This window comes from Ictidomys tridecemlineatus, chromosome 10 (genome assembly GCF_052094955.1).
Source record: "Ictidomys tridecemlineatus isolate mIctTri1 chromosome 10, mIctTri1.hap1, whole genome shotgun sequence".
Taxonomy (NCBI): Eukaryota; Metazoa; Chordata; class Mammalia; order Rodentia; family Sciuridae; genus Ictidomys; species Ictidomys tridecemlineatus.
The window spans coordinates 143,208,708-143,234,499 of NC_135486.1; the positions used below are offsets into that span (position 1 = coordinate 143,208,708).

At 52.1% G+C, this 25,792-nt stretch overlaps 1 protein-coding gene and 1 long non-coding RNA gene across 2 annotated transcripts in view; one reads left to right on the forward strand and one right to left on the reverse strand.

Annotated features, from left to right (window-relative positions):
* Grin2a (glutamate ionotropic receptor NMDA type subunit 2A) overlaps positions 1–25,792 on the reverse strand; it is a 330,729-nt gene that overhangs the window by 102,211 nt on the left and 202,726 nt on the right. The window contains exon 4 of the mRNA XM_078024622.1: positions 7,196–7,310. Within this exon, the coding sequence (XP_077880748.1) occupies positions 7,196–7,310 (115 nt within the window). The remainder of the gene's footprint in view (positions 1–7,195; positions 7,311–25,792) is intronic.
* On the forward strand, positions 17,924–25,234 carry LOC144367589 (uncharacterized). Its single transcript, XR_013427148.1, has 2 exons — positions 17,924–18,503; positions 24,948–25,234. It is a non-coding gene; the product is annotated as an uncharacterized LOC144367589 (long non-coding RNA).

A 25,792-nucleotide genomic window follows, 5' to 3' on the forward strand; every position in this document is an offset into this window, starting at 1 on the left:
GCGGAGAGGCGCCAGGGTGCGCGCCTGTGGCAGGGCCCAGGAAAGAGAAGAAACACTTGTCCCCAGGAGACCTCTACCCAAGCCAAGAGGAGCGCGCACTGGGGCCATGCCAAGGCACCTGCTGACAGCCTCAGCGTCGGGTGTCCCTCTGGCCTGTCTGACCTGACCGACTGGCACAGGCCCTAGACAGGAAAAGACCCACTGTCTGGGCTGCCCAGAGGTGGGGTCATGGAGAAGGCAGGTGTCCTTGGCAAAGAGAGGGGACAGGATCACCAGGAGTCCAACAGGAGACGACATGGATAGGAGTCTTGGGGGACCGGGAGGGCAGGAGCAAAGTGTCCCATGCCGGGCCCAGAGGGACAGGCCAACGTGGGGAGGTGGAGGGCGAGCTTGGCCTCGGAGCCGGTAAGGTCGAGCACCGGGGGGTGTCCTGGGCAGCTCTGGGGACCAGGAGCCAGGGCTCCGCTGGACGGAGGGCTCTGCCTTGGCCGCTGGACTAGGGGCTTCATGAGAATGCAGAGTCAGGCGGTGAAGAGGGAAGCCGGCCCCCCAGAGCGCACGAAGGGCGCAGGACATCCCCTCCAGGGAGATGGAGAGCGGTCACCTCTGTCCTCTGGAGCGCCATCGTCATCTTTAACTAGATCTTCTCTAGGGAATGCAACCCTTGTTTTTCTTTAATATTATATGTTTTTGTCCTATTTATATTTGAAGTCAAACTTCAAACCAGCTTTAAATGTCTTTCTTTAAATATCTCTCTCAATATATTTATCCCTTTCAGAGCCAGTCTGGGACACGCTAATCAGCTCAAGTCAGCCCTTCTACAATGTACGCATCTCCAAAACCTCCTGCTGTAGGCCATAAATATAGGCAATTTTCAATGTACTCTTTTTAAAAATTAATTTGAGCCACGAGTCTAGATGTGTACACAGGTGTGTATCTGCACACGTGCATATTTTCATTTAAAATGATCGCAACCGTACCCTAGTAGACAGACTGCTCTCAAGGCATCTGAGAGGGGTAGTTAAGAAAGCGAGCGGCTCAGCCTGCTGAATGCCAGTTCACCTAGAAGCCCCAACGCCATGTCCCCACCCTCATGAGGACCTGTCCCAATTGATCAGGTCAAATTCACCCCCCCCCCCACGTCCTGTGACGCAGAGACAGCCGGTCGGACACACGTGGCATTGTACCGGGGCTGGCTTGGTTCTGAGCTACCTGAGCAGATGGGGGCTTCGCCACAGCCCCACAGCCGCTGCAGCACCTGGGAGATGGTGGTCCTGGAGTCGGTACCACCGTGGGTTGTGGTCTTCCTGGCCTGACTGCTCCTCGGCTTGCATGCAGGGATGATTTTGAACCCTCTTTGGGAAGCCTTGGACCAGGGGAGCATAAATAAACAGAAGGAGAGGCCAAGGCGCAGAGTCCTGCTTTGCCAGAGAAAGCCTTTCAGCTCTGCGTTCTGCATCCGCAGCTCAGGGGACCGGGCACAGCTCGGCCTAATCCACAGCAGCCCACACAGAGGCCCTGCAAAAGCAAATGCCGCTCCGAGGGCCTGGCATGTTGACCCTCATTTCATGCTTCTGCTTCCAGTGGCGCCACAGGGTGACCTCAGCCATGAAAAGAGAGCGCCTCGGAGTGCCAGACAACAGCTCCCTCCTGGGCCGTCCCTCCCCTGCCAACCTGCTGTGCCAACCTGCAGTCCTGGGGGCAGCCTGAGGATGCCACGACCGTATTTATCTGCTCCCGGCTGCTTCTTCCTTAGCAATAGAGGCGCGGGGCGTCACCTCCGAAGCCCCCGATCCCCTGTGTGCCGGGAGCACAGGCCAGCGACAGGAGGGTTTGGAATGAGCTCAGGATCAAGCTCCCGTGGGCAGCAGCCCCTCGTGCATCTCTGGGAGATGGCTGGGTTCCAGCAGGAAGGACGGGGGCTCACAAACCCCCAGGGCATCTTTCTTGCATCCAAAATGGACTCTAGCCAGGACAGCTTCCCCTCGTCCAGCCTCTCACTGCACTGCAGGGGCCTTGCACACTGCTTGCTGACAGGGAGCAGCTCCCAGGTGTGAGCCGGGCCTGAGCCTGGTGGGCGGTCAGACCCCACCAGGGTGAAGACACCCCGACTCCTCCACACAGAGCAGGAGAGCCTGATCGTCTTCTATAACCTAAGGAAAAGCCAGCGAGGGGACGAGAACCCAACGAGGAAAGACGGGGACAGGGGACAGCACCCGAGACCCAGGAGACAGCGGGCTCCGGTTCCCGAGGGTCAAGGAGCCCGTGCACACGGTGGGCGGGCGGGGGTCCCAAGGAAGGGAAGAGGAACAGCCTCCACGTCAGCCCCAAACCCAGGCTCCTGGAGGCGAAGACCAGCCTCCGACAGTCTAGCCTCCAGAATGTCCTGGACAGGATGACAAGGATCCAGGGGGTCAGCGGTGGAGGAGGAGGAGGCCCAGGGGCAGGAGGGGTGCGTGTGGGACACACCCCAGGGAGCCTCGCCCCCACACACAGGTCTCAGGAGTCTTGGGGAGAAGCTGCTGGGGAAGCCTGACCGTCCGTATTCCACCTCCTCCTACTGACCACCAAGCAGAGCCCAAGAACAGAGCCTGCCCACAGCGGCCCCGGTGAACAGCTGTCGAGTGGACAGTGAGCTGCGTTTCAGTCAGGGTCTGGGCGATCCTCCCAGGGAGACCCATGCCTACTGGAATTACGACTGAGTTCATGTGCGGGATTAAATGTGCGCCCTCGGGGGAGCTGGTAGCTAGTTGTGCTGAGGATCCCAACTGGTAGCATTCAAAATTTAAAAAAAAAAAATAACTACATGCAACTAATGTGCCTGTGCCATCGCTGTGAGCACGTTGACCCGTGTGCAAGATGGGAAGTGTGGGCACCACTCTGGAAAATTCTGGGTCCCCGTCTTGACCATGGCTCTCCCCGTGGAAGATCTTCCCACATCTGACCCCAGAGGCGAGACTTGCCCCGACGTGAACTTTATGTAGCTGGAATCCTACACATGACCTCTGGCTCTGTCTGTCTCTGTTCAATGTAAGGGTTCTGAGGTTCACCCCCAGCACCATCCTACTAGTGACTCATCCCTTTTTGTGAATGAGTCGCAGTCCGTTTTATTAAAATGCCATTTGTTATTCATTTATCCATTTCCTTACAAACGGACGCTTGAGTCGCTTCTGGTGTTTTCCGGTTCAGAATAAGTTGCACTGAGCATTCTTGGACAAACGGAACACTGGGACATATGCTCCATTTCTTTGGTATTAATAACCAGGAATGGAATCACTGGATCACAGGTGTACGAATGTTTCACTTCACAAAAACACAGCCCGTTGCCAGTGGTTGTGACTCTATATTCCCACCAGCGAGGCCTGAGATTCAGTGGCTTCACACCCTCCCTTAAACTTGATACTGTGCATCTTTTTGATTTAGATCCACTCGGTGGATATGAAGTCACGTCCCACTGAGGTTTTCATTTGCATGTCCTCAATGACCAAGAGGTTCATCACGTCTTCACGAATTTATTAGCCATTTGAGCAGTGTCTTTGGGGAGGACACTAAGTCAATCTCTTTCTCTTTTGATTATTGATTTGTTGGAGTTCTTTACATATTCAGGTTATAAGTCTTTTGCAACTTATATGTATTGCCAATATTTTCTTCTAATTTGTAACTTGCCTTTCTCATTTTCTAAAACTGTCTTTACATGGACAGAGTTTTTTAATTTTGACAGAGTATAGTTTATGATTTTTATTACATGTCTAACGTTTTTTTGCATTCTGTTTAAGAAATGTGTGATCCTCTCAGATCACAAAAAAAAAATCTTCCCATCTTCTAGAAAATTTGTATTTTAGTTTTCACATTCAAGTCTGCAATTCATTTCAAGTAAATTTTTGTATATTTTTATAGTGTGAGTGGTGAGCTGAGGTTAATTTTCTCTTTCCATGTGGATATTCAATTGACCCAATACCACTTATTAAAAAGCCTTTCTTTTCCTTTTTTCTCATAACCATTCATCAAAGATCATCTGAATGTACATTTGTGAATCAATTTTCATTATTGCATCACCATTAAATAAGATATTCTCTATAGCATTTTCACAGATACCTATTATTAAATCAAGGAATCTTATTTATCATGAACACCTATTGGATCTTGTCAAATGCATTTTCCGTATCTAATGAGAAGACCACATAATTTTGTCAAGTGTGTTTTCTGCATCTATTGAGATAACCATATAATTTTCTCCTGTATTCAGTTAATATGGTAAATCACATTGATTATTTAATGCGACAGCAATACTGCATTCCTAAAATAACCTCACTTATCCATGATGAATTATCCTTTTTAAAATATATGGCTGAATTGTGATCAGTAACATGTTGAAAAGCTTTGTGTACTTTGGTGTTATTTCTTTTTTTAAGTGTTTGATCAAAGTCAAGTTAAGCCCACTGGGCCACAAGTTTTTCTTTTATCATATCCAAATGGTAAAGTTTTTAGATATAGATTCAATTTCTTTAGCAAACACAGAGCCATTCAGATGGTTTCTTATCATTTCAGTTTATAAAAATCATGTTTCTTCAAGGTATTTGCCCGACTTATTGACATTGTCAAATTTGCTGGCATAACGTTTTTATAACATTTGTGATTTTCTGTGGTGATATCCTCGTGTGTGAGTGTGTGTGTGTGCGTGAGTGTGTATATGTGTGCATATATGTGCGTGTGTGTATATGTGTGTGCATGTATGTGCGTGTGTGTGTGTGTGAGTGTGTGAGTGTGTGTGTGCATGAGTGTGTATATGTGTGCATGTATGTGCGTGTGTGGGTGAGTGTGAGTGTGTGAGTGTGTGTGCGAGCGTGAATGTGTATATGTGTGCATGTGTGTGTGTGAGTGTGCGAGTGTGTGTGTGCGTGAGTGTGTATATGTGTGCACATATGTGCGTGTGTGTGTATGTGTGTGTATGTGTGTGCATGTATGTGCGTGTGTGTGTGAGTGTGCGAGTGTGTGTGTGCGTGAGTGTGTATATGTGTGCATGTATGTGTGTGGGTGGGTGAGTGTGAGTGCGTGAGTGTGTGTGTGCGTGAATGTGTATATGTGTGCATATATGTGCGTGTGTGGGTAAGTGTGAGTGTGTGTGTGTGCGTGCGTGAATGTGTATATGTGTGCATGTATGTGCGTGTGTGGGTGGGTGTGAGTGTGTGAGTGTGTGTGCATGCGTGAGTGTGTATATGTGTGCATGTATGTGCGTGTGTGGGTGAGTGTGTGAGTGTGTGTGCGTGCGTGAGTGTGTATATGTGTGCATGTATGTGCGTGTGTGGGTGAGTGTGAGTGTGTGTGCGTGCGTGAATGTGTATATGTGTGCATATATGTGAGTGTGTGAGTGTGTGTGCGTGCGTGAGTGTGTATATGTGTGCATGTATGTGCGTGTGTGGGTGGGTGTGAGTGTGTGTGTGTGTGCGTGCGTGTGTATATGTGTGCATGTATGCGTGTGTGTGTGTGTGTGCGTGAGTGTGTATATGTGTGCATGTATGTGCGTGTGTGGGTGTGAGTGTGTGAGTGTGTGTGCGTGCGTGCATGTATGTGCGTGTGTGGGTGAGTGTGCGTGAGTGTGTATATGTGTGCATGTATGTGTGTGTGTGTGTGTGTGTGTATGTGTGAGTGTGAGTGTGGTTTGGGGCTGGTTTGCTTTTTCTGAACCAGGCACTGAGCGCATTGGCGCTGAACCGCTGAGCCACACGGCAGCCCTTGTGACAGAGTCCTGCTAAGCTGCTCAGGCTCGCTCTTGGGTCTTAAGCTAGTCCCCTGCACTCCTCTCTCTTGTGCAGCCCTAGTGCTAGGAATCATAAGGTAATCATTTTTCAAGACCTGGCCTTTTGCTGACTGCCTTCAGGATGGTGTTCTACTCTGTTGGTTTCCACTTATTATTCCCCTTCTCCTTCTTCTGGGCCTACTTTGCTCCTCTTTTTCCAGCTCTTTAGCACAGAAGCTTCAGTCGACGACTTTCCGTCCCCCTTTCTTACCGACACGTTGAAAGCCAAGGGTTTCCCTCAGCTGCTCTTCAGCTGCACTCTTCAGGTCTGAGGAGTGGGGTTTTGTGATCATTCTATTCAGAATACCTCCCAATGCCTTTCTCATTTCTTTCTGACCTACACATTCTTTAGAAACGGAGAGTGAGTCCTCACTTGGGGAAGCCTCTCTCTTTGTCACTGATTCCTGTTCTGGGGGGTGCACCCGCATCTTTCCGTGCCTCTGACCACACTCAGGTCTGTCCCACGCTCCGAGGCGGAGCCCACTTGGCTGAGCCTCCCCATGTTCTCGGGAGCCCGCGTGTTTCGTAGCTGGGGACACAGCTGGGGACTCCCCCCAGCTCCTTTCCTTCCCGAGACTCGAGGGTCTGTTCTGTCTCGGGCCGTGCTCCTGTCTGCACCCCCCCCACTCCCCATCAGTCCCCAGCACTGCCCCGTCCCCCTGGTCTCTCGAGCCTCCAGCGACTGGGAAGGGGCGCAGGGCTCAGGGGTCAGGAACTGCTGGTCAGGAAGGGGCAGACCACCCCCAGGCTTCCTTCCTGGTCCCTCTCACTCCATTCTCAACGGGGAACTGTGGGGACTCATTGGAGCTGACTGCCGGGGCTCACACAAGGTCATCTGTAGCCCCGGGACGTCTCTGCTCCATGGCTCAGGACATGGCCTGTGTAAGGTACGGCACCATTTGTTTTTCTTTGCACACTGATGTTTTTCACGGTTTTCAAAGTGAATACGTACGTACTTGAAAATGTGCTTTACGAGAATCCTAGAGTCCTTCTCTGCCTGTGATTTACCAAAGTGATAGATTCAAGTTTTGGAAAATTAGTTTACTTAAAGCAAAAGACCAAGTAAATGGAAATGCAGGGTGTTCAGCCATACGGTAAATGGAGCCCATTTAGAAGATGCAGGCAGACTGGTGCGATCACTGCTGTGCGCTCAACCCTGCTGCTGCACGGCGCAGACCAAAGCCGACTGTCTGAATCATCCCAGATCCTCCCAGGACTGCCTCTAGGGGAGCTGAGGTCCGAGCCCACAGAGCACTGCACACCAGGAAAGCATTCCGACGGCACCCTCCATCGTCCACCCTGGCTTTGGGGTGGAGGCTGGAGCAGCCCCAGGAGACGCCACGCGGCACAGGCACCCGCACCTTCTGCTCCCCGCGTCCAGCCCGCGGACTCGCTCACCTTCTCCCACTCTCGGTCTTTGTTCAGCACGATCACCACCAGCCTGGGGTGCACCTGATAGCCCTGCTCCGTGAAGGACAAGTCTTTGCCGTCCCACGTCACATTGACCATGAATCTAGATGGAGGAAGAGAGAAAGACAAAATTTAGAAAAAGATGAAACAGGTGTCAAACAGATGAGTGGACAGCACGCGCAGCACAGCACCCGGCCACCATGCATCCCCTGAGGGCTCCGTCCGTGGAAGGAGGGGACCCAGAGGCACTGCCCACCGACCAGGCACTGTGGTCACCAGAACCCCCACCCTGTGTAGGCATTGACGATTGACCGTTTAGCTCACGGAGCGGAATGCTCTTGACCGGCAGATCCACAGATCTGGGTCCAGTGACCTGGGGAGGATCTGTGTACGTATCTGTCACGCTTTAGGAAGCTCCTGAAGGAACCTGTCACTCCTGAACCACAGGTGGCCAACCTCAGAGCCGTGAGACCTCACCATTGGTCATTCACTCAGCACGTTCTCACTGAGCACCTGCCCCACGCCACGGTGATGGGGATAACTAAGGAAACAAACGTGATCCCCAACTTCATGACCTCTCTAGTCTCAGGGAAGGAGAGGTGTCACTTCATGAATCACAGACTTATGACAAGTGCTACCACAGAAAGATGGCCATGTCAGGGGAGTGGGATGGTCAGTAGGCTGGCCAGGTAGAGAAGGACCCAGGCAGGCAAAGGGACAGCACGTGCCAAGGGCCTGTGGTGAGGACCCGGAGAGCCCCCAGACGGAAGCAGAGAGAGCCAGGGAAATGCAGCATTAAGTGAGGTGGGAAGACGGGTGGGGGCTGGCAGGGTGAGCCGCATGGGCCACTTGGCGTTTTGTCTTTGTCTTAAACAAAGGGAAGCCATCGCCCGGTTCTAACTGAGGGGTTGACCTCATGATCTGTTCTGAGATCAGGAAGGCCGTGGAGGACAGGCTGGAGGAGGGCTGGAGGGGGGAGAGGTCGCTCTTGTCATCGAGGTGAAAGCCAGTGGTGGCCCTGTCACTGGTGGTGGCCAAAGAAGAGGAGAGAGGAGGAAGAGGAAGAACGGGAGCAGTGGGCACCAGGACCAAGCAGGGGGTCAGCCGCCAGGGTTCCGCACTGAGCGAGGCGGGGGGCGGGGCAGGGGATCGATGGCTCCTAGCCCTCCCCACGTCACGTCCATGCAGCAAGTTGCTCAGCACAGTGACGTCCGGGTGCCCTCTGACACTTGTCCCCTCCCGCTCCTCAGGTCAGGCTGCCTCTGATGGGCCACCAAGTTAGGGCTGGTCTCCCAGAACCTGGGGAAGCCGAGGTCCACGCTTCCTCCCTGCAGCCTGTGGAAATGTGAGGTTCAAACATCCAGGAAAACACGCGGTGGCCACGGGGCAGACCCCAGTGAGCACCAGTGGAGCACGCATCACTGCCCCGGGGGAAGCCCGGTCTCAGGGCCACGGCTTTCTCCTGCTTCACATCCTCTTCGCACCAAAAGCAGCTAAAGAAGTAAACAGACCAAGGAGCACAGCGAGCGCGGAGAGAGACTGGCCCGGGCCCTCGTTCCCCTGCGGTCTGCCCCGCGCACAGAGCCTGGCCGCATCGCTCGGGGGATCAGGCCTCCAAGGACAAGGTGAGTGGACGGGGAGACGGATGCACGGTGTGTCCACTCAGGGGACCCTCTGGGTCATTAAGAGCCACGTGTCAGCGACCAGCCAAGGACATGGGGAAACGCTCACTGAACACGGGATGGAGACGGCGCTCGTCCACGCACGGAGGGTATTTCCCACTTCCTTTCCCACTTCCCTTTGCGGGTCTTCTACTCTCCCAGTTGTGCACAACCAAGTCCTTTAACTCACGGAGAAGGAAGCGCTGCTCTCCTGGACGGAGCACAGCAGCCCAGTTCTGCTCACGCGCCGAGCTTCCTCTGATCCTTCCTTGACTAACAACTGTTTGCTGTCTGTCTGAGCGAGTCTGTGGATACAGACAACACGGAGCTCTGCCCTCTGACCGCACACGCGGACACTCAAGGACGGGGATGCACGAACGGTGGCCAGCGCTAACACGCCACTGGTGCCGTGGTGAGGGAGCAGGAGCCTGTCTCAACCTGGGGACCTCAAGGAGGAAAGGTGGGGGAAAGAGAGAGCCTCCGATGAGCAGAGCCAGCTAGGCCCAGAACCCTCCACGGCAGTGACACCTGCCAGGAGGACGACTGTCACACTGTGTGCACGGGGACGAGTCGGGGACAGCGGGTCTCATCCGGGTTTTGTTGGAAGGCCACGGGGCCTGAAAGAAGGCCTGGAGGAGTGGTGCACCAGGGTCAGCACCAGGAGGAGCAGAAGTGCGCAGCCGCCCGGCACCGGGAGAGACGGCCAGCGCTTCAGTGAGTGGCCCAACACAGCCGTCGTCAACGCGAGGGAAAAGGTTCTGTGTCTGCTTCCCTGATGCTTCCCGGCCGGCCGCTGGCCTGGGATGTGCTCAAGGACGTGGTGCGGAAGGGGCACCTCAGGAGCCGCACAGGCCCTTCTGTTTAACTGGTGCGTGATAATCAGACCTCAGGGGGGATCACCGCGCCCTGTCTGCACACGAGGGAAACCCAGGGGGCCCACCTCGTTCCCCAGGACCTGCCTTCCCCTCCCTGATCTGCTCTCTGTTGGTCCCCCTTCAGTTATCCCCATTACTTTAACCTGTGCAGGATTCGTCCTGGTATATTCACACGGACGCGGCGTGATCTGGTATATTGGGTTCCCCAGAACTTCCCCCCGGCCTCCCTTCTCCCTCCCTCTCAATCCCCCTCCTCCGCCCGTAGCCTCCCTTCTATTTCTGTGAGACCATGTTCCTTTCTTACCCCCCCCCCCCGTAGCTCCCCCATCATCTGACCCTCGACTCTCGGAGCCGGGCTCACGTCACTTAGGGAGGATTTGGGTTCCGCCACTGTGTTCCTGGACTGGGGCGCAGAGAAAAACTGAACTTTGGCCGAATTCCTCAGTGCCTGCCGCTTTCTCAGTAGCTAACTGAGGCCTGGATCAGACTGTTTTTCCTCTTCAGGTTGACACGTTAGCTCCATTCCTCTTGGTTATTTTTGGCCTTGTCACATTGTGTGGCATAGAACAGTGGCCCAGTTAATGCCGGTGGCTGAGGATCCTGACAGGTCGACACTGGAAGTCCCATCCCCTCATCCGTGCGTGTGTCCGTTGTCGACAGTCCACCCGTCCTCCTGTCCACCAGTGCACTCATCAACACGCTCCTCCATCCCCCCGTCCACGGGACGTGGGGGAGTGCCCACCATATGCCACACCCTGCGCCAAACCTTCGCTAAGAGAATGACACACAGTGGCCATGTGTTCCGGGGTAGGGAGGAGACGTAGATGACTGGGCACACACACGGAGAGCAGGTGTGAAAACGGGCGTTCACCAGGTGGGGAGGCACAGGGAAAGGTGGCCCAGGCTCCTGGGGTTCCAGGGCCGGGACTGGGAAGCAGGTGGATCAGAACGAGGTGAGTGAGAGCGAGGAGAGGATGGACAGGTGGAGGGAAAGACAAGAGCCAAAGGGGGAACCCGGGACCTCCTGGGGCACGAGTCCAGCCCGGTCAGAGCCCTCGGGAGGCGGAGAATGCGGGGCAGAAACCTGGGAGCTGACGCGGGAGACAGAAGCAGGAATCAGACCAGAAAGCCGTCAGTAGAGCTCCGGGGGCCGCTCCCTGCTGAGGTCAGCCGGGGGAGGCTCAGGAGCAAGTCTGGAGGAGACAGCGACCAACGGAGGACACTCGCAGTGACCCCGACAGGAAAGAGGGTCCGGGAGCAGCCCAGACAGGCGAGCGACCCGGGGTCACACCACGCCCGGTCACCCTCCACGGCTCTGCCCCTGATCCGCGGTCAGGCCGGTCGATGTGTGGAGGTGCCTCTTACTGAATCCAGCGGGCTCTCTCGCCAGGTGTCCGCTGTCCAACACTTCAGGGTGCATGGACTCAGGGTGGATCTTCCTAAAGCCCCGGATGTGGTAAAACTGACAAGGTTTAGTAAAGGATCAAGAAGCTTAGAGACATCCAGGTTGTTATCTGTTTGGAAAAGGTAGACGCCGTAGTTTGCATCTTGAATCTTCCCCAAAGGCTTGGTCTAGAGCGTGGAGCTACTGGAAGATGGCGGAACCTTCAAGACCCAGTGGTGAGTGGGAGGTCATTAGAGCACTGTGGGCCTCCTCGGAAGAGGGTAGGGGGAACCCCTGTCCTTTCCTCTCTCCTTTTTACTTTGTGGCTACAAAGCAAGTGCCATTTTTCTCCCATGCGCTCCTACCACACGTCTGAAAGCCATGGTCTTGCCCATCAGGGACTGGAACCTTCAAAACTGTGAGCTGAAATAAACCTTCGCTCTTGATAAGTTGATTATCTCAGGTTATTTGTGATAATGATGAAAACTGACCAATATAGGCAGACCAGAGAGCAAATGTTTTGAGTTTTGATAGACAGATGGCCCTGGGGACAGCCACTTGCAGGTTGTGTGCACGGACTGAATGTCGGTCCGTCACTGTTGAACTCAACAAGCCAGCATGTACCAGTGAGTGTCTTTCTTTGGATTTACCTGTTTAAATGACTTAAATCTCCATCTCTATTTCTCTACTCATTGCTTTTCTTCCATTTCCCAGTGAAAGCAGGTGGAATTATCAGGGTGATCATTTGGATTCAATCTGCCTTCTTCAGATCACATTAAAACAATTATATAGAGACCCTTATGCTACAGATTGTTTGGAGTTCCTCGAATATTCAATATTCTGGACCAATGGCTCTATATACTCAACATTAATATTGTCTCTTTTCATCTATTTGGAGTCTCCAGTCCCTTGGGAGGAAAAAAGAAAAACTCTAACAGAAATTTCTGCTGAACAGTAATTTCATTACGAAGTTGGCAGGAAGCAAGTACCTATTACCTTCAATTCCCCCTTCCAATTTCTAGGAGGGACAATCCATATTTCCTTGGCCTTTCTTCCCACTTAAACTTGCTCCAGAACAAAATTTTTTACCTAGAGAAATAGCATTCTATACCACGTTGCTGGGTCCCCACTAACACCTGCTGGGCAGTGGGGTTAAATAATAAAATCTCATCTCTCTTTTGCTTATGTCTCAAAAACTGACCATTAGCTTTGGCAATCAGATGAAATACCAGAAATTCTAGCTTCAGATTACATCTTCAATATTTCCAACAAATACATGAAACCCTACTGGCAGAATATAGATGGTGACTGATGCTTTTTGCAAAGATTCGCTCCTGGCCCTTGAGATCCATTGATGGTGAAGTGCCACACACAACACTAATCCAGAAAACACGTGAATGCACGTGATGTGCACACATGCAAGGTTCTTTCTCCATCTGCAGTCTTGGTGGTGGGGCTGATGTCTAGGGGAAATAAACGCTTCTCTACTGCATTTCATGCACCATATTTTGTGCCTCTTGGTTGATAGTGATCAGAAACAACAATGGAAGACAGGCAGGCCACATTCTCTGTATAGTGCCTGAAAAGGAACTGGACCGTCACCACTAAGTTCCCTCTCAACCTGCACTAATACGTAGCACCGATCACGTGGGGCTACTGAGTGCCTGACATGGGGTTAGTCTGAGTCGAGAAACAGAGTAAGCATAAAGTATGCACTGGGTTTTGAAGAATTTCTATTAAAAAAGATACGCAGAAGACCCCATGATCAGGTGTTTATGGATCGCCTATTGAAATAGTTCAGACATGTTGATTACCTAAAAGACATTAAAATCAACCTCATCTGCTCCTCTTTGACGTTTTCACGTGCTGCAGAACTTTTGAGTGGCGTGTGGCTCCTGCTGCATCTTCACGCTGTTCTTGAGTTGTCCTTTGGTCTGTAACTAGTAGACTGCAGGCCCGTGACATCAGAGGCCCCACGCGCCTTGCTGAGCAGGTGCTGTCCAGCGAGCGGAGCCGGGCCCAGCTGGTGCCGAGTAACCGCGTGTGGAGGGCAAAGCCTGCAGCGTGTTTCCTGTGCTTCTGAGCTGTCGGGAAGCAGAGGAAGAGAACGGCCCGGACCACCCTCCAGCCCGTCACCTGGGCACCACGCCACCTGGGCGTCCCCAGGTTAAACCCTGTGGACAGGCTCGACGTTTCCCTGTGACCTGACCTAACTCACGGTGCACAGGGCCTACGTCGACGCCTGGCACGCGGTGTCGTCTGTGAACACGGTGACTGCCTGCATGCGTTCCTGGGCCCCGTCACTGTCCCCAGCCTGTGGTGTCTCCCACACGGCCTCCCAGGCAACTGCCTCTCCCCGCTACTCCGCACGCCCTTTCCAGGTCCCCCGTCCTTCCGCCAGCCACTGGGGCTGCGGGAGCCCTGAGCTCGGCACAGCCCCTCCCCCAGATCTCTGTCTCATGGCTCTGCCCTGCAGTGGCCAGTCCCCCTCGACTTCCCGAATCTGATCATCTGGAACGTCCCCTGGACCTCTTTATCATCCACGCGTCCTTCTGGACTTTGACCCTCTCACTGTTTGGTAAATGCCACGTCACTCAGTGTGTCTCAGGCTTCAGCTGATTTTCCATCTGCCTGGCCATTCCCCGCGTTCCAGGGCCATTTCCTGAATCGCGCTGTCCCTGACACGCTCCTCCCTCCAGCGGTTTGAGTGCCACCATTTGTTCACTTGGCATTTATTCCCACACTTTTTAAACCCAGTCACGACTTCCTTCACCCTCTGCTCAGTTCACAGGGGTCTCCAGCCCCTTCCTGGGGCTCACGTGCCTCCCTCCTCCCTCCTGGGCCCTGGGACATCCCAGCACACTGTCCCCCCGGGAAGGCCCCTTCTTCCTCTTCCCAGTGACTTCACTCTACTTTCACCAGTCTTCAGTGTCCCTCCCCCGCGTCCCAGCGCCTTGAACCAGCTCTCCTGGACGCCACTCGCTGGGCTGCTCTCCTCCTCGCCCAGGGCTCCGTCTCCCCTGAGCCACGAGCAGGGCCCCAACAGCACGGCCCAGACACAGATGTCAGCACAGAGACCCAACCACAGGGGACACCCACCGCCCAGCCTCCCTCAGCGCCACCCCAACAGGCTCCGAAGCCATGGCACCAAGGAAAATACGTTAAAGAGAGAGAGAGGCAGATACTGTTTCCTCCTCAAACACAAGTTCTGTTTGGCCGATTTAATAAATAGCCACGCTTTTGCCGTGGCCGGGGAAGCCTGGGTATTGAAGAAGGAGCCGAGACGGGAACTCCAGGAAGGTGGAGACCACTGCAACGCGAGGGCAGCCAGGGAGCGCGTTTGCTGATGGATGCACAGATGGATCACCAACAGGCCGCAAGGGGTCCTCGCCACGCTCCCTTCCAGTGAGCCAGCGGCAAAGAGGAGACTGGGGGAGACCCTGGTTTGGTTGAGCGTCTTCCTGACTCTGGGCGGAACAGGAAGGCTCCGCTGCTCGTCTCCCTATGCAGGGGTTCTGGGAGGAATCTGGAGACTCCAGGTTGTGCTGGTGACATTATTAAATAGTGCCAAACGCATCACCGTGGCCTCTGGGGACGGTGCCTGAGTCCTGGAACCGGCTCACCCACGAGCTTCTAATGCAGGAGAGCAGGAAATGTGACAAGAGGGCCAAGGCTGGCGGCTCACCAGGCCATCTGTGCCTGTGGCCAAACCTCAGGGTCCCAAAGGGCGAGGTGCGCAGGGCTCTTGCCTTTTTCCCCCACAAAAAAGTGAACCCAACGGGATGACAGGGATCGAGGGACACTGAATTCAAGTTTGCTCTTATCCAAGAACTTCCTGGATCTCCCCACCCTGGGACGCAGGAGCCCCAAGTGGAATCTTCGTCCCTGTGGTCGGCAGCTCTACGTCCAGCACGGAACGCACACCAGTGTCTGGCCCAGGGCAAGTGACCAATGCACTTCGTGGGACAAACGTCTCCGTTCTCCGTGTTGTGGCTGCTCCCTCTGGTAAGCGGGTGACTACCTGTGCCCCGTGGATCACCAGCAACGGAAAGAGCTCACGCAAAGGCAGAGAGGCAGGACGGGTGGCAGGCGAATGGGCCTCCAGGACCCACCTCTTCCGAAGCTTCGCTGCACGGTGCCTCCTGATGCGGTGCTATCTGGAAAAATCCACTTCTCTTCATCAACTAAACAAAGGCGACAGGAAGTGACGAAGTCATTGGAATTAGAACCTGGTCCCTAGGTCAGGTGCCCCAGGGTCTTGCCATGTCCCTGGGGGTGGAAAGTGAGAGCCACTACCCAAAGACACGGACTTACAGCTCTTTGGCCTCTGCCACGCGATTCTTTCCATGTTCCCCGAATTCTCATTTGAAGAATTAAGTGTGGATCTCCTCATTTTACAGAGAGGACAGAGGCGCCTAAGGTCTCCTCATGTGTTAAAGGCCCCACAGAGGCCCACAGACTTCCGGATGCCCAGCATCTCCTCTCTCCTCCTCTGCCTTGGTGACAGAAAGCCCCCTTCCTATTGGGGCACAGAACATTCAGTGATCAAGCCCACAGTTGCCAGCCTCCCTGGGAGTGGGCGGGGCACGACCTTGTCCCTAATTTCTCATGAGTAGGAAGACAGAAGACATGAGATGTGTAACTTACAGAAAGCCACTTACAAAGCGGGGCAAGCCCACCTCTGTTCCTTCCTCCTTCCGGTTGCAATGCAGATGTGATGGCTAGAGCACGAGCAGCTGTTTTGGACCAGGAAAGCGGAAGCCACTGGCTGAGGTGGTCCTCACAGAAGACCCTGCACCTGCCCTGGACCCCAGCTGGAGAGAATCCAATGCCCATCTTATTTAAGCCCTGTACATACTTCAGACTTTCTGCCATTTTAAAGCAAAATGAATCCTCGCTGGTTTAAGTGGCAGAGTGACGACTTGAACCAAGATCCCTTGGATCTCCAGGCTTTGAGCAAAGCTGCCGCAGCTGCACTTGGCCCCACACGTCGACCTTCTCCAGGGAAGGCAGGGTGCGCCTCTGGTTCCTTGGTTTCCTTCCCTCCTCCCGCTGCAGCTCCAGAGGCTGTTCCCGTCCCCACCTCGGGCAGGCCCCCCTCGCGCTCATCTTAAGCCCAACGCTTTGGCATTTTGGCAAGGCTGCCTTCCTCCATTTCTGCCCCACGGTCAGGTACTCTTGGCTCCTCCCATTCCTTTGAGTCCACCCCTCCAGGGACAGTGCCTCCGACACTCAGGTTTCCTGTATGTTATGTTGGAATATCAATGTTTTTTTGCAGTGAAAATTAAAATAAATCAAATGGAATCACCCAGCCCCAGTCAGTGGGAGCCCGTTCTCCCTAAGAGAAGCACTCTCTCTGGGATCCTCAGTCCTGAGCGAGTCTGCCTCCCACGGGACACACGGGGCGCCACCTCCGCCCTCCTCCATGCACCCCCTTCCCACCTAGCCCACAGCTCTGCCTGGATGGAGGGAAACCCCAGGGGGGCCACGTGCCCCTCACACACAGCGTCGGGAGTCCATTTGCTGGATGAACGGGAACAGGTTCTCATCTGGCCAGAGCCGGCCTCCTCAGCAGCAGGGAGAAGGCCATCAGGAGAGTTACATGTGCCCTGGCCTCAGGAGCGAAGAGAGCTGCCCAGTCCTGCGGTGAGACTCACAGCCCTGTGTAAACCCCGCACTGGGAACGTTTTACGTCTGCCGCGGACTTCTGATGTGGAAATCGGCCCCCTACAGCCTGAGCTTTGCAATCCTGGCCACTGCCCGGTATTCACATTGCCACCCCTGATTACTAAGGCCACCCCCTCTTCTGGGGGAAGGAAGTGATACATTTACCACCTCATAAGCAGAAGAACAACTGTGGGGTCCGTGGGGGCGTTCTAACCCCCAGTGGTATTTCCTCCTTATCCATGGCTTACATTTCTGTGATTTCAGTTACCCACGGTCAACCGGTCGGAAAATATTAAGTGGGGAATTCCAAAGAGATTCTGTAAGTTTTAAGCTGCACTGAATGGTGGGATGAACTCTGTGCCATCCCACTGTGGACCACATCCGATGTGAACCATGCACATGTCCAACGTATCCAAACCGTATAAACTACCCTCCCGACATCATTACGACTCCTTATCTAGAACCACTGAAGGCAGAAGACCCTCCTCTGAGGGTCATTCATGCTCCCTGCACTTCACCTCAGCTCATCAATTAGCCCTGAATCAGCTCCGATCATCACAAAGGGAAGAGAAGTGAGTATGGATAATAAGATATTTTGAAACAGAGAGACCACGTTCACATAACTTACCACAGCATACCACTGTAATCATCCTATCTTAACATGAGTTATTGCCATTAATCTCTTATTGTGCCTAAGTTATAAATTAAATTCTATCGTAGGTGCCGGGTATGTGACCGTACAGACGGGACTCAGCACTAGCACCAGTTTCAGGCCTCCCCTGGAGGTACTGGAACACAGGTGAGGGAGACCAGAGTAAATGAATAAAGAGGATCTAGCTTTTCATCCACCACAGATTTCGGATTCAGCTTAGATCTTCTCCTGTTCTTCCTACTTATCTTCCTAATAGCTTGGAAGGGTTAAGTTTTTAACTCATTGTGAGGCAAGGAGCAGGAAAAGAGAAGAGACAAGGAACTGAAGACAGAGACGGGAGAGACCTTGAGGCCCCGGGAAAGTGGGGAGAAGGAGGGTGAAGAGGGCGGAGGGGAGGGACCGGCGCCTCCTGCACTGCACAGCGGAACAGGATGGAGCGTGAGCAGGGAGGAGGGCCTCCGTCAGAGGGCGCGGGCAGCATGGAGGCAGGCCAGAGCCGGCGAGCAGAAACAGGAAGGGGAGCGGAGGGGAGGCGCCACGCTGCTGGCTGGCACCAGGCCCTCCCTGGTGACATGGGAAAGTAGGTCAGCCTCGGAGCTGGCCCAGGGATGAATGGTCAGCCAGGACACGGGTGGGAAGTGAGGACACCGGGCCTGAGCACAGGAGGGGAGGGGGAGAGAACTGCAGAGCGAAACAGGAGGGACGGAAACCAGCTGCAGACACAGTTAGCCCAGCAGAACGTCCGCGGTGAGGGTGCTGTAGGACCTCCACGGTGTCCAGGACAGCAGCCGCCAGCCACCTGTGGTCAGTTGGAATTGAACTGTGGATGGCGTGAGGGCAGAAGTAAAATTTTAATCTGATTTAAATTTAATTAAGTTCAAATTAATTCGCCACATATGGCTGGTGGCCGCCATATTGGACAGCCAGAGTGTGCAGAGAGGGCTGCGGGGGTCCCACTGGAGAAGGACTGAGTGCCAAGAGGAGCCAGGAGGCTGCTTTCCCAACACCTCAGTCTACTACTTTGGGGGTACCCAGCTGCGTTGAGATGGCACCACGGGTGGGCTTTATTTTTTAACTTAAATCATTTTCATGTACATTGGAAAAACAGAAGTAGCATATAAAAATTAGCGTATCGGAGCTGGGGATGTGGCTCAAGCGGTAACGCGCTCGCCTGGCATGCGCGGGGCGCTGGGTTCGATCCTCAGCACCACATACAAATAAAATAAAGATGTCGTGTCCGGCGAAAAGAAATTTAAAAATCAAATCAATAAATATTAAAAATTTTTCTCTCTTTCTCTCTAAAAAAATTAGCATGTTTCATAGATATCATGGCTTAGGACAAAACTAGAGTAGAATTTTATGTCTCTAAAAGGTACTGTATATAAAAATGCCATGTGAAAAGTATCACAGAGGATTTACAAATACGACAATGAGTAATAAACACGCTTTGTATTAATGGAATCAGGAGATTCTGTGCCTGCCTCTCCCCCTGAGCACAGCATTTTCCGGGTTCAGCTGTGTTGGCCCAGGAGTCAGTATGCCACTCTTCATGTGTAAATGACAGTCCACCGTGGAGCAGCACCACACTATGGCTGCCCATTCATCTTGGGTGGATGTTTGGGTTTTTCACACATTTGCTTATTGTGCGTAATGGTTCCAGGAACATTCATGGACAAGTTTTGACCCAAATAACTGTTTTAAATTCTTTGGGTGCATAACTAAGAGTGGTATCATTTCAGGTAAGGAAAGTTCTGGAACTAGATGGTGGTGATGGTGGCACAACACTGTGAATGTCCTTAATGACACCGAATGACATCACATTAAGTGATTAAAATGGAAAATATTGTGTACATGGCTTCACAATAAAAATCATTTTAAAAAGCCGTGGAGGAAGTGAGTAGCTGGCTGAGTCGACACTGAGCTGATTCAACAGATGATGATAGAGAGTCTAAAGCTGGGCCGTGAGACTTGTCACGGGGCTGGGAGCTTTTCGGAGTCACCCTTGAACCCATGAATCACTTCTGCAGCCTTTCTGGAAGACACGGGAGCCTCTGTCTTGTCTGCTTCCCTGGCTGGGAGGCCTCAAGGTGCTGTGATTAAGAGCATGCTGGAGAGCCACGCTCTGTCTCAGTTTCTCCACTGCAAAATGAGGTTACTAACAGAGACCACCTCCTAGAGTTAGTGTGACAGTTAAGAGAGCTAGTATATGTAAAGTGCCCAGGACAGCATCTGGCACACAGTGATCGCACAATGTTTGTCATCCATGGTGATGGTGATGGTGGTGATGGTGATGGTGGTGATGGAGATGGTGGTGATGGTGATGGTGGTGATGGAGATGGTGGTGGTGATGATGGTGGCTGTGGTGATGGTGGTGATGGTGGTGATGGTGATGATGGTGATGGTGGTGATGGTGATGGAGATGGTGGTGATGGTGATGGTGGTGCTGGTGGTGACGATGGTGGTAGTGGTGATGTTTGTAGTAATGTGATGTGGTGATGGTGGTGATGGTGCGGTGATGGTGTGGTGCTGGTGGTGCTGGTGGTGACAACGGTGGTGATGATGGTGATGGTGATGGTGATGGTGGTATGGTGATGGTGATGGTGATGGTGGTGATGGAGATGGAGATGGTGGTGATGGTGATGGTGGTGATGGTGATGGAGATGGTGGTGATGGTGATGGTGGTGCTGGTGGTGACGATGGTGGTAGTGGTGATGGTGTAGTGATGGTACAGTGCTGGTGGTGCTGGTGGTGCCGACGGTGGTAGTGGTGATGTTTGTGGTAATGTGATGTGGTGATGGTGATGATGGCGATGGTTGTGATGGTGGTAGTTGTGGTGGTGTTGGTAATGATGGTGGAGATGGTGGTGGTGGTGGTAATAGTGGTTGGGGTGATGAGATGCTGCTGCTGGTGATGGGGTGATGGTGATGACTATATTTCTCAAAGTAATGGGGACAGTACCAAGGAGTGGTTGAGAACAGAAGCTGTGGATTTGGAGTCCTTGGCTGGTATGTCAGGTTGCTGTTTATTAGTCTGCATCTTTGAGCTAATCTATAACCTCTCTGAGTTTCATGATTTTGAGTCTGCATAATGGGGATAGGAGAACGATGCATCTTTTAGGGCCGCCCTGAGTATTTAAAGGACAGTGCATACAAAGCTCTTTCTGCAGAGCCTGGAGCAGTCACTGAAGAACAAACAGGAGTCACTGCTGGTATCCACGGGCACAATTAAACGTGGAGTGATCTGGGCCAAGGAACAGATGTACTGAGTTCCATGTTTAAAGGCGGTAATAGGGATGGCTGATCAGCAAAAGTGGGTGGAGGGTTCTCAAGCAGAGAGTGAAATGCGCCCAGACTGTCTCCACATGGAAGGGTTTTAAGGTGTGTGTCTACTGACAGCAGCGTCTCCCTCCACACTTACTGCACCACACACTGTGAAGCGCTTCCTGACAGACAGCTGCCCGTCTGCGGGGAGGTTCCCAGAGTCTCTGACATCTCCTTCCTCCTAGAAGGGTTCCTTCCACAGACGGCTCAGAGTGTTTATCCAGGGCTTCCTTACCCGGAGTCGGAATTATTTTCTTAGAATGTCAACCTGCTTGTTCTGGCTCTCCACTGTAAGAAAAGGAGATGGATTCTGCTATTTCCAAAAAGCAATTCTTTAAAGTGTGAAGACATTTCTTAGTCTGCCCCTAGGGCTCTTTGGTGGGATCCTCAACCATTCCTCATAAGGTGCATTTTAGACATGGGTGCTCCATTCCACTCTGTCTCTCTCCAGGCAGCATCTGGAATTTTCAGAATGGTTTCCGCATGAGATTCCATCCCAAAAAATTTTATGTAAAAATTTATACACTCTTACAATGAGTTGTGCAATCCTGTGTTTTATCTCAAAGAAGTAATTAAAACAAGTATCTTTACCTCTGCATAGGCACAATTAAAGATAACCTTAAACTGGGAGCTCCGTCTGTGCTCGGCATTGTGTTGGGTGTTTAACATAAGTTATTCCACTTTATACTTCCACAATTCTGCTGCTAAACGGCTAATACTTTCAACTGAGAGAGTGTTTGCATGTTTGGAGATTGGACCTTCTATCTTGGAAAGGAACTATAGTCTACGCTTCATTTTCATTTCACTCATCAAAACATTCTTCAGTAAGAGCTATTTGATGTACAAGGTCCTTTTTCTTTTTAAATATATCTAGCTTTTTCCTTTAACTAAGAGGTCACGTTTTGCATTCTCTGACTCAAACTTCAAAGGCTCTGAGCCTGCTTAAAATGGACAAGGCAGATAACATCAGGATGAGCTTGAAGTTTAGGAGGATTTTTTCTTTGGGAGCGAGTTTTCTTACTTTTTGGGTTTTTTTCCTTTGGGAGAGATACTGTATTTCATCCACAGAGGCTCTTTTTGTTTGGGGTTGATTTCAAAAGAAAAAAAAAACAGACAGAAAAGAACAAAAATCCATTACGTGAAGGCACTGGAATTGAGTGTGAGAAAACAGTTTAGAAGAGAAGATCCTGAGAATCCATGATTTTGAGAGAACTAGAACATCATTCTTGGTCAAGAAGACGATGCCTCCCTGGTCTGAGCATAAAATCAGAGACTGATTTCTTCCAGTTTAAGTCAAACTAAGGGTCAAAATGCCAAATCATCCTTCAAATCTTAGTATTTCTCTCCCGGGCAAAAACACCTAAGAAGACAATAAAATGTTGCCGTTCTGCCAGTTTCCAACATGCTGGCCGCCAAACCCAACAGATGCACCAACAAGAAAGGCAGATCTGAACCAGCCCAGCAGGGGCACCATTTGGCAAGTGGACGGCCACCGCCATACTGGTTTCTATTTCAGACAACAAAATTGTCCAACGCTGTCTAATAGAGTTAGCTCAACCAGCTGTGGGGCTGACAGGTCCGCACCTGCTTTCAGTATCAGATCTGGCTTCAGAACGGCTCAGTCTATTCCTGTTCTTCTCACCACGTTAAACCACAGTGAAAAAAAAAAAAAAAAAAGGAAGGAGAAATCCCAATGCACACGTTCCGGAACCAGTTCCTGGGCATCCACCTATGATCTGCTGTGGCACAGAAGTGAGGCTTGCTGAGGATGGGAAAATGCCCCAGAGCAAGAGGAACTGCAGCTCTGGGGCTCCCAGACTGGGCACTGAGGGAGAAGCCAGCGAACGGAACTTGCGGTTCACGCCACTTCAGCTTCGTCACCTGGATGTGACAGCCGTCGTCGCCAAGCCACCAGAGATGAGGAGGCTCAACTGGAAGCTGAAGCCTCACGCTGCAGAGGCAGCTCAGCAGCAGAGCGGCCAACAGACATCTCCCCCATGCGGGGAGGTGCATATGTTTCCATTTATTTGCATCCTATTGACTGTGCACAACCCTTAACAAGGCAAGTGGGAGAAGCCGCAGCTGACAGCAATGCACAACAAGGAGTCGGGAAAAACATGAATCAGTGGGTTGACAGGATCAGACCTGGGCTCGGCTGAGTCTCCTCATCGTCTTCTTAACAGCAGCTCCCCTTCCTTAGGAAGAAACGGCAGGGGCCAGCACCACGGTCCACACGAGCTGATTCACGCCAAAAACGCCTATGATGTGCTGTGCGATGGCAACTGCGGGCAGAGGCAGTCATCAAGGGACTGCTGCAGTCTACTGGATTCTATTTGTCCATGAATGATGGCATCGTATTCTTAAAGTTTATTTTTAAGTGATAATAAAAAGATGAGGTTCACAATCAAAAATACCCTCTGCCCGGTGCATTGGTGTGACTGACATAAATCCTGATCGACATCAAAAGTGTGCCGTCCCCAGCGAGGGCTTGGGTGCTGGTGAGGGTGCAGGCTCTGGGTTCAGCTGTCGGGGTTATAAACCACGTCTGCAATTTGCTCCTTAGGAGAAGAACTGGGGTGAGTTGGTATTTCACCTCTTGAGCCTCAGTTTCTCAACTGTTAAATGGAGACATTAACCCATTTTGTCCCATCATCCCAGACAGGGAACACTTACAAAAACTTAAGCCACCAACAAATATATCACTTATGGTAACTTTGAAATAATATCTGAATATCTATTCAGTTTGCAGCATTGAAAACTTGGGATTTGATGGGTTAGCAACATCAACTTCAGGGTTGTTGAGGAAATTAAATTGGTTGTTGAATAGAAAGAACTCAGCATGGTGTTCTAAGCATAACCCAAGCGCTTGGTGAGCACCAGTCCCAGCAGAAAGGGGAACCCCATTAGTTGCTGTTATCATTCCACATTTTTCTGCCCCCCCCCGACCCCCCGCCTGCACCATGATGGTCAAGAGGTGGGACAGGCTCACGTCTTACAATCTTCCACAGCATTCATCTTCTGGATTTGGAGGCACACGTGTCGGCCCACTGTCTATGAGTCAACTTGGTCATCTTCTGTCACCGCTATGAACCTTGTTGTCCTTATCTGTAAAATGGGAATAACCTCATATGGTTCATAGACTTGTTATGAGGAGTGAAGACTTCTCATTCAAACAGATAAGCTCTCCACACTGTTGTCAGAATGATTAAAATGATGATGAAGGAGAAGCACATGAAAATGGTCACCCTTTTACGCCCAGGCCTCTCAGTGGTCCAAAGCTTCGTGACATGAGTCCTCAGGAAAAGAAAAACGAGAAGGTTGCCTTACAGCAGCGCCCAACTTGTGAGGAGGTCCGGCAGCAGAGGGCGGAGCCTGCACACACCCTGAACTTGCCGACGTTTAATTCTGAGGTCTGCTCAGGCTTCCTCTGTTTTCAACAAGGGAAAGGAAAATCCTGAGATGAAAACCATTTGGAGGGAAAGCTATAACTTCAAGCGCCACTGGGAATGGCCCTTCCGCTATGCTGCTGGGGACGCACAGACGCCTCGTGCTCCACCAGGGGGCTGGGCGGTGGCAGCCTGATGGGGCCCGCTCACACCAGTGAGCCCGTCCACGCCAGCGGCTCTCCCACTGGCCTCCTTACCCACCTCTTGTAGGCAGGGCCCCTCCCCACCACATCCCACCCGGGAGCCCTGGAACCTCTCCTGCAGCCCCCACACGCACCTGCTGCTCAGGCAGCACCTCCAGGTCTCCTGGACCTGGGGATGCTAGGAAGGGGCAGGCCTCGCCCCCGGTCCCTCTCGGCCTTCGAACCCCACTGTCCCTTCTGCCTGGGCCGAGGTGCTCCGGGAGCACCCAGCCTTCCGAGTGAGAAGGACCTGGGGCTGAGTACTCTCCCAGGTCCTCCCCACTCTGCGGCTCTGCGCTCCTGTCCCCTCCTCCTGGCACTGTGTCTCTCTGGCTCTTTTCCTGTCTGGTTCTGCCGCTGTCAGCTTCCAACTGAAGGGTCACCTCTGAGAGAGGCATTGTGCGCTGGCCCCAGAGAAGCACCCCTCTCTTCCTGGATGTCTCCGTCTCCGCACCTCGTGCCTTTCCACCGGAGCAGCCCAATAAAGTGTAACGTCACTGATTTGATCCATTTTTTAACTCTTCTTTTGCCTAAATTCCCTGTTACTCTGCAGTGCCATAAAGACAGCAGGGGCCTACTGTTTCCACTGTGTAGAGCCTGGAGGTGAACACGAGGTGCCCTCACTGGGACCGCCATTATGACTGCCACCCACCAACGATGACCTTGGAAAGGTCACGTGACCTTCCTGAACCTGAATTTCATCATATATGAAAGGAGAGCAGTACCATCTGCCTTGAGCCTGCTGGAGCACTGCGTGAGGAAGGCACCACGGCTCTGTTGAATCAGTTCTAGAACGTTCCACACTTCAACTTTCCTGAAATAAAGACCATATTAAAATTGCTGGAGTCTTTGACTGCATAAAATATGACAATATCTCACCCGTATACAAGTTCCTCTTACATTAAAAAAAGTTTCCTTTGAAAGACACGGTTAGGTGGCTCCAGGTGTGGAATTACTGTTACAGATGCAGTGAAGATGGGTTCTCAGGCATTCTACTCCATTCTTCCTCTACTTCCTCCCTCCCACTTCCTGCCTGAAGACTGCCTGACCCTAGTCTCCTACTTGATCAGACTGTCTTCTTAAATTTAACAGAATAAAATGTCTATTTTTCCTTCAAAAGCCCTAAGGAGTTGGAATGATGAAATACACTTAATTAAGCTGTGCGGAACAACCCGGCCATCCAGGTGGCCTCTATGTCCCACTTTCCTTGGTTATTCTGAGGATTATGCTATTACATAAGAACAGACATTCATAGATGGCTTACTATGTCCCAGGCACTGAGCTAAATGCTTGGCATGCATTATTTAACTCTCACAAACTCCCCCACTATGAGTGGGGACGAGCATTATTTCCATTTTACTGATGACAAAAATAAGGTCCACATATATTTAGTTACTT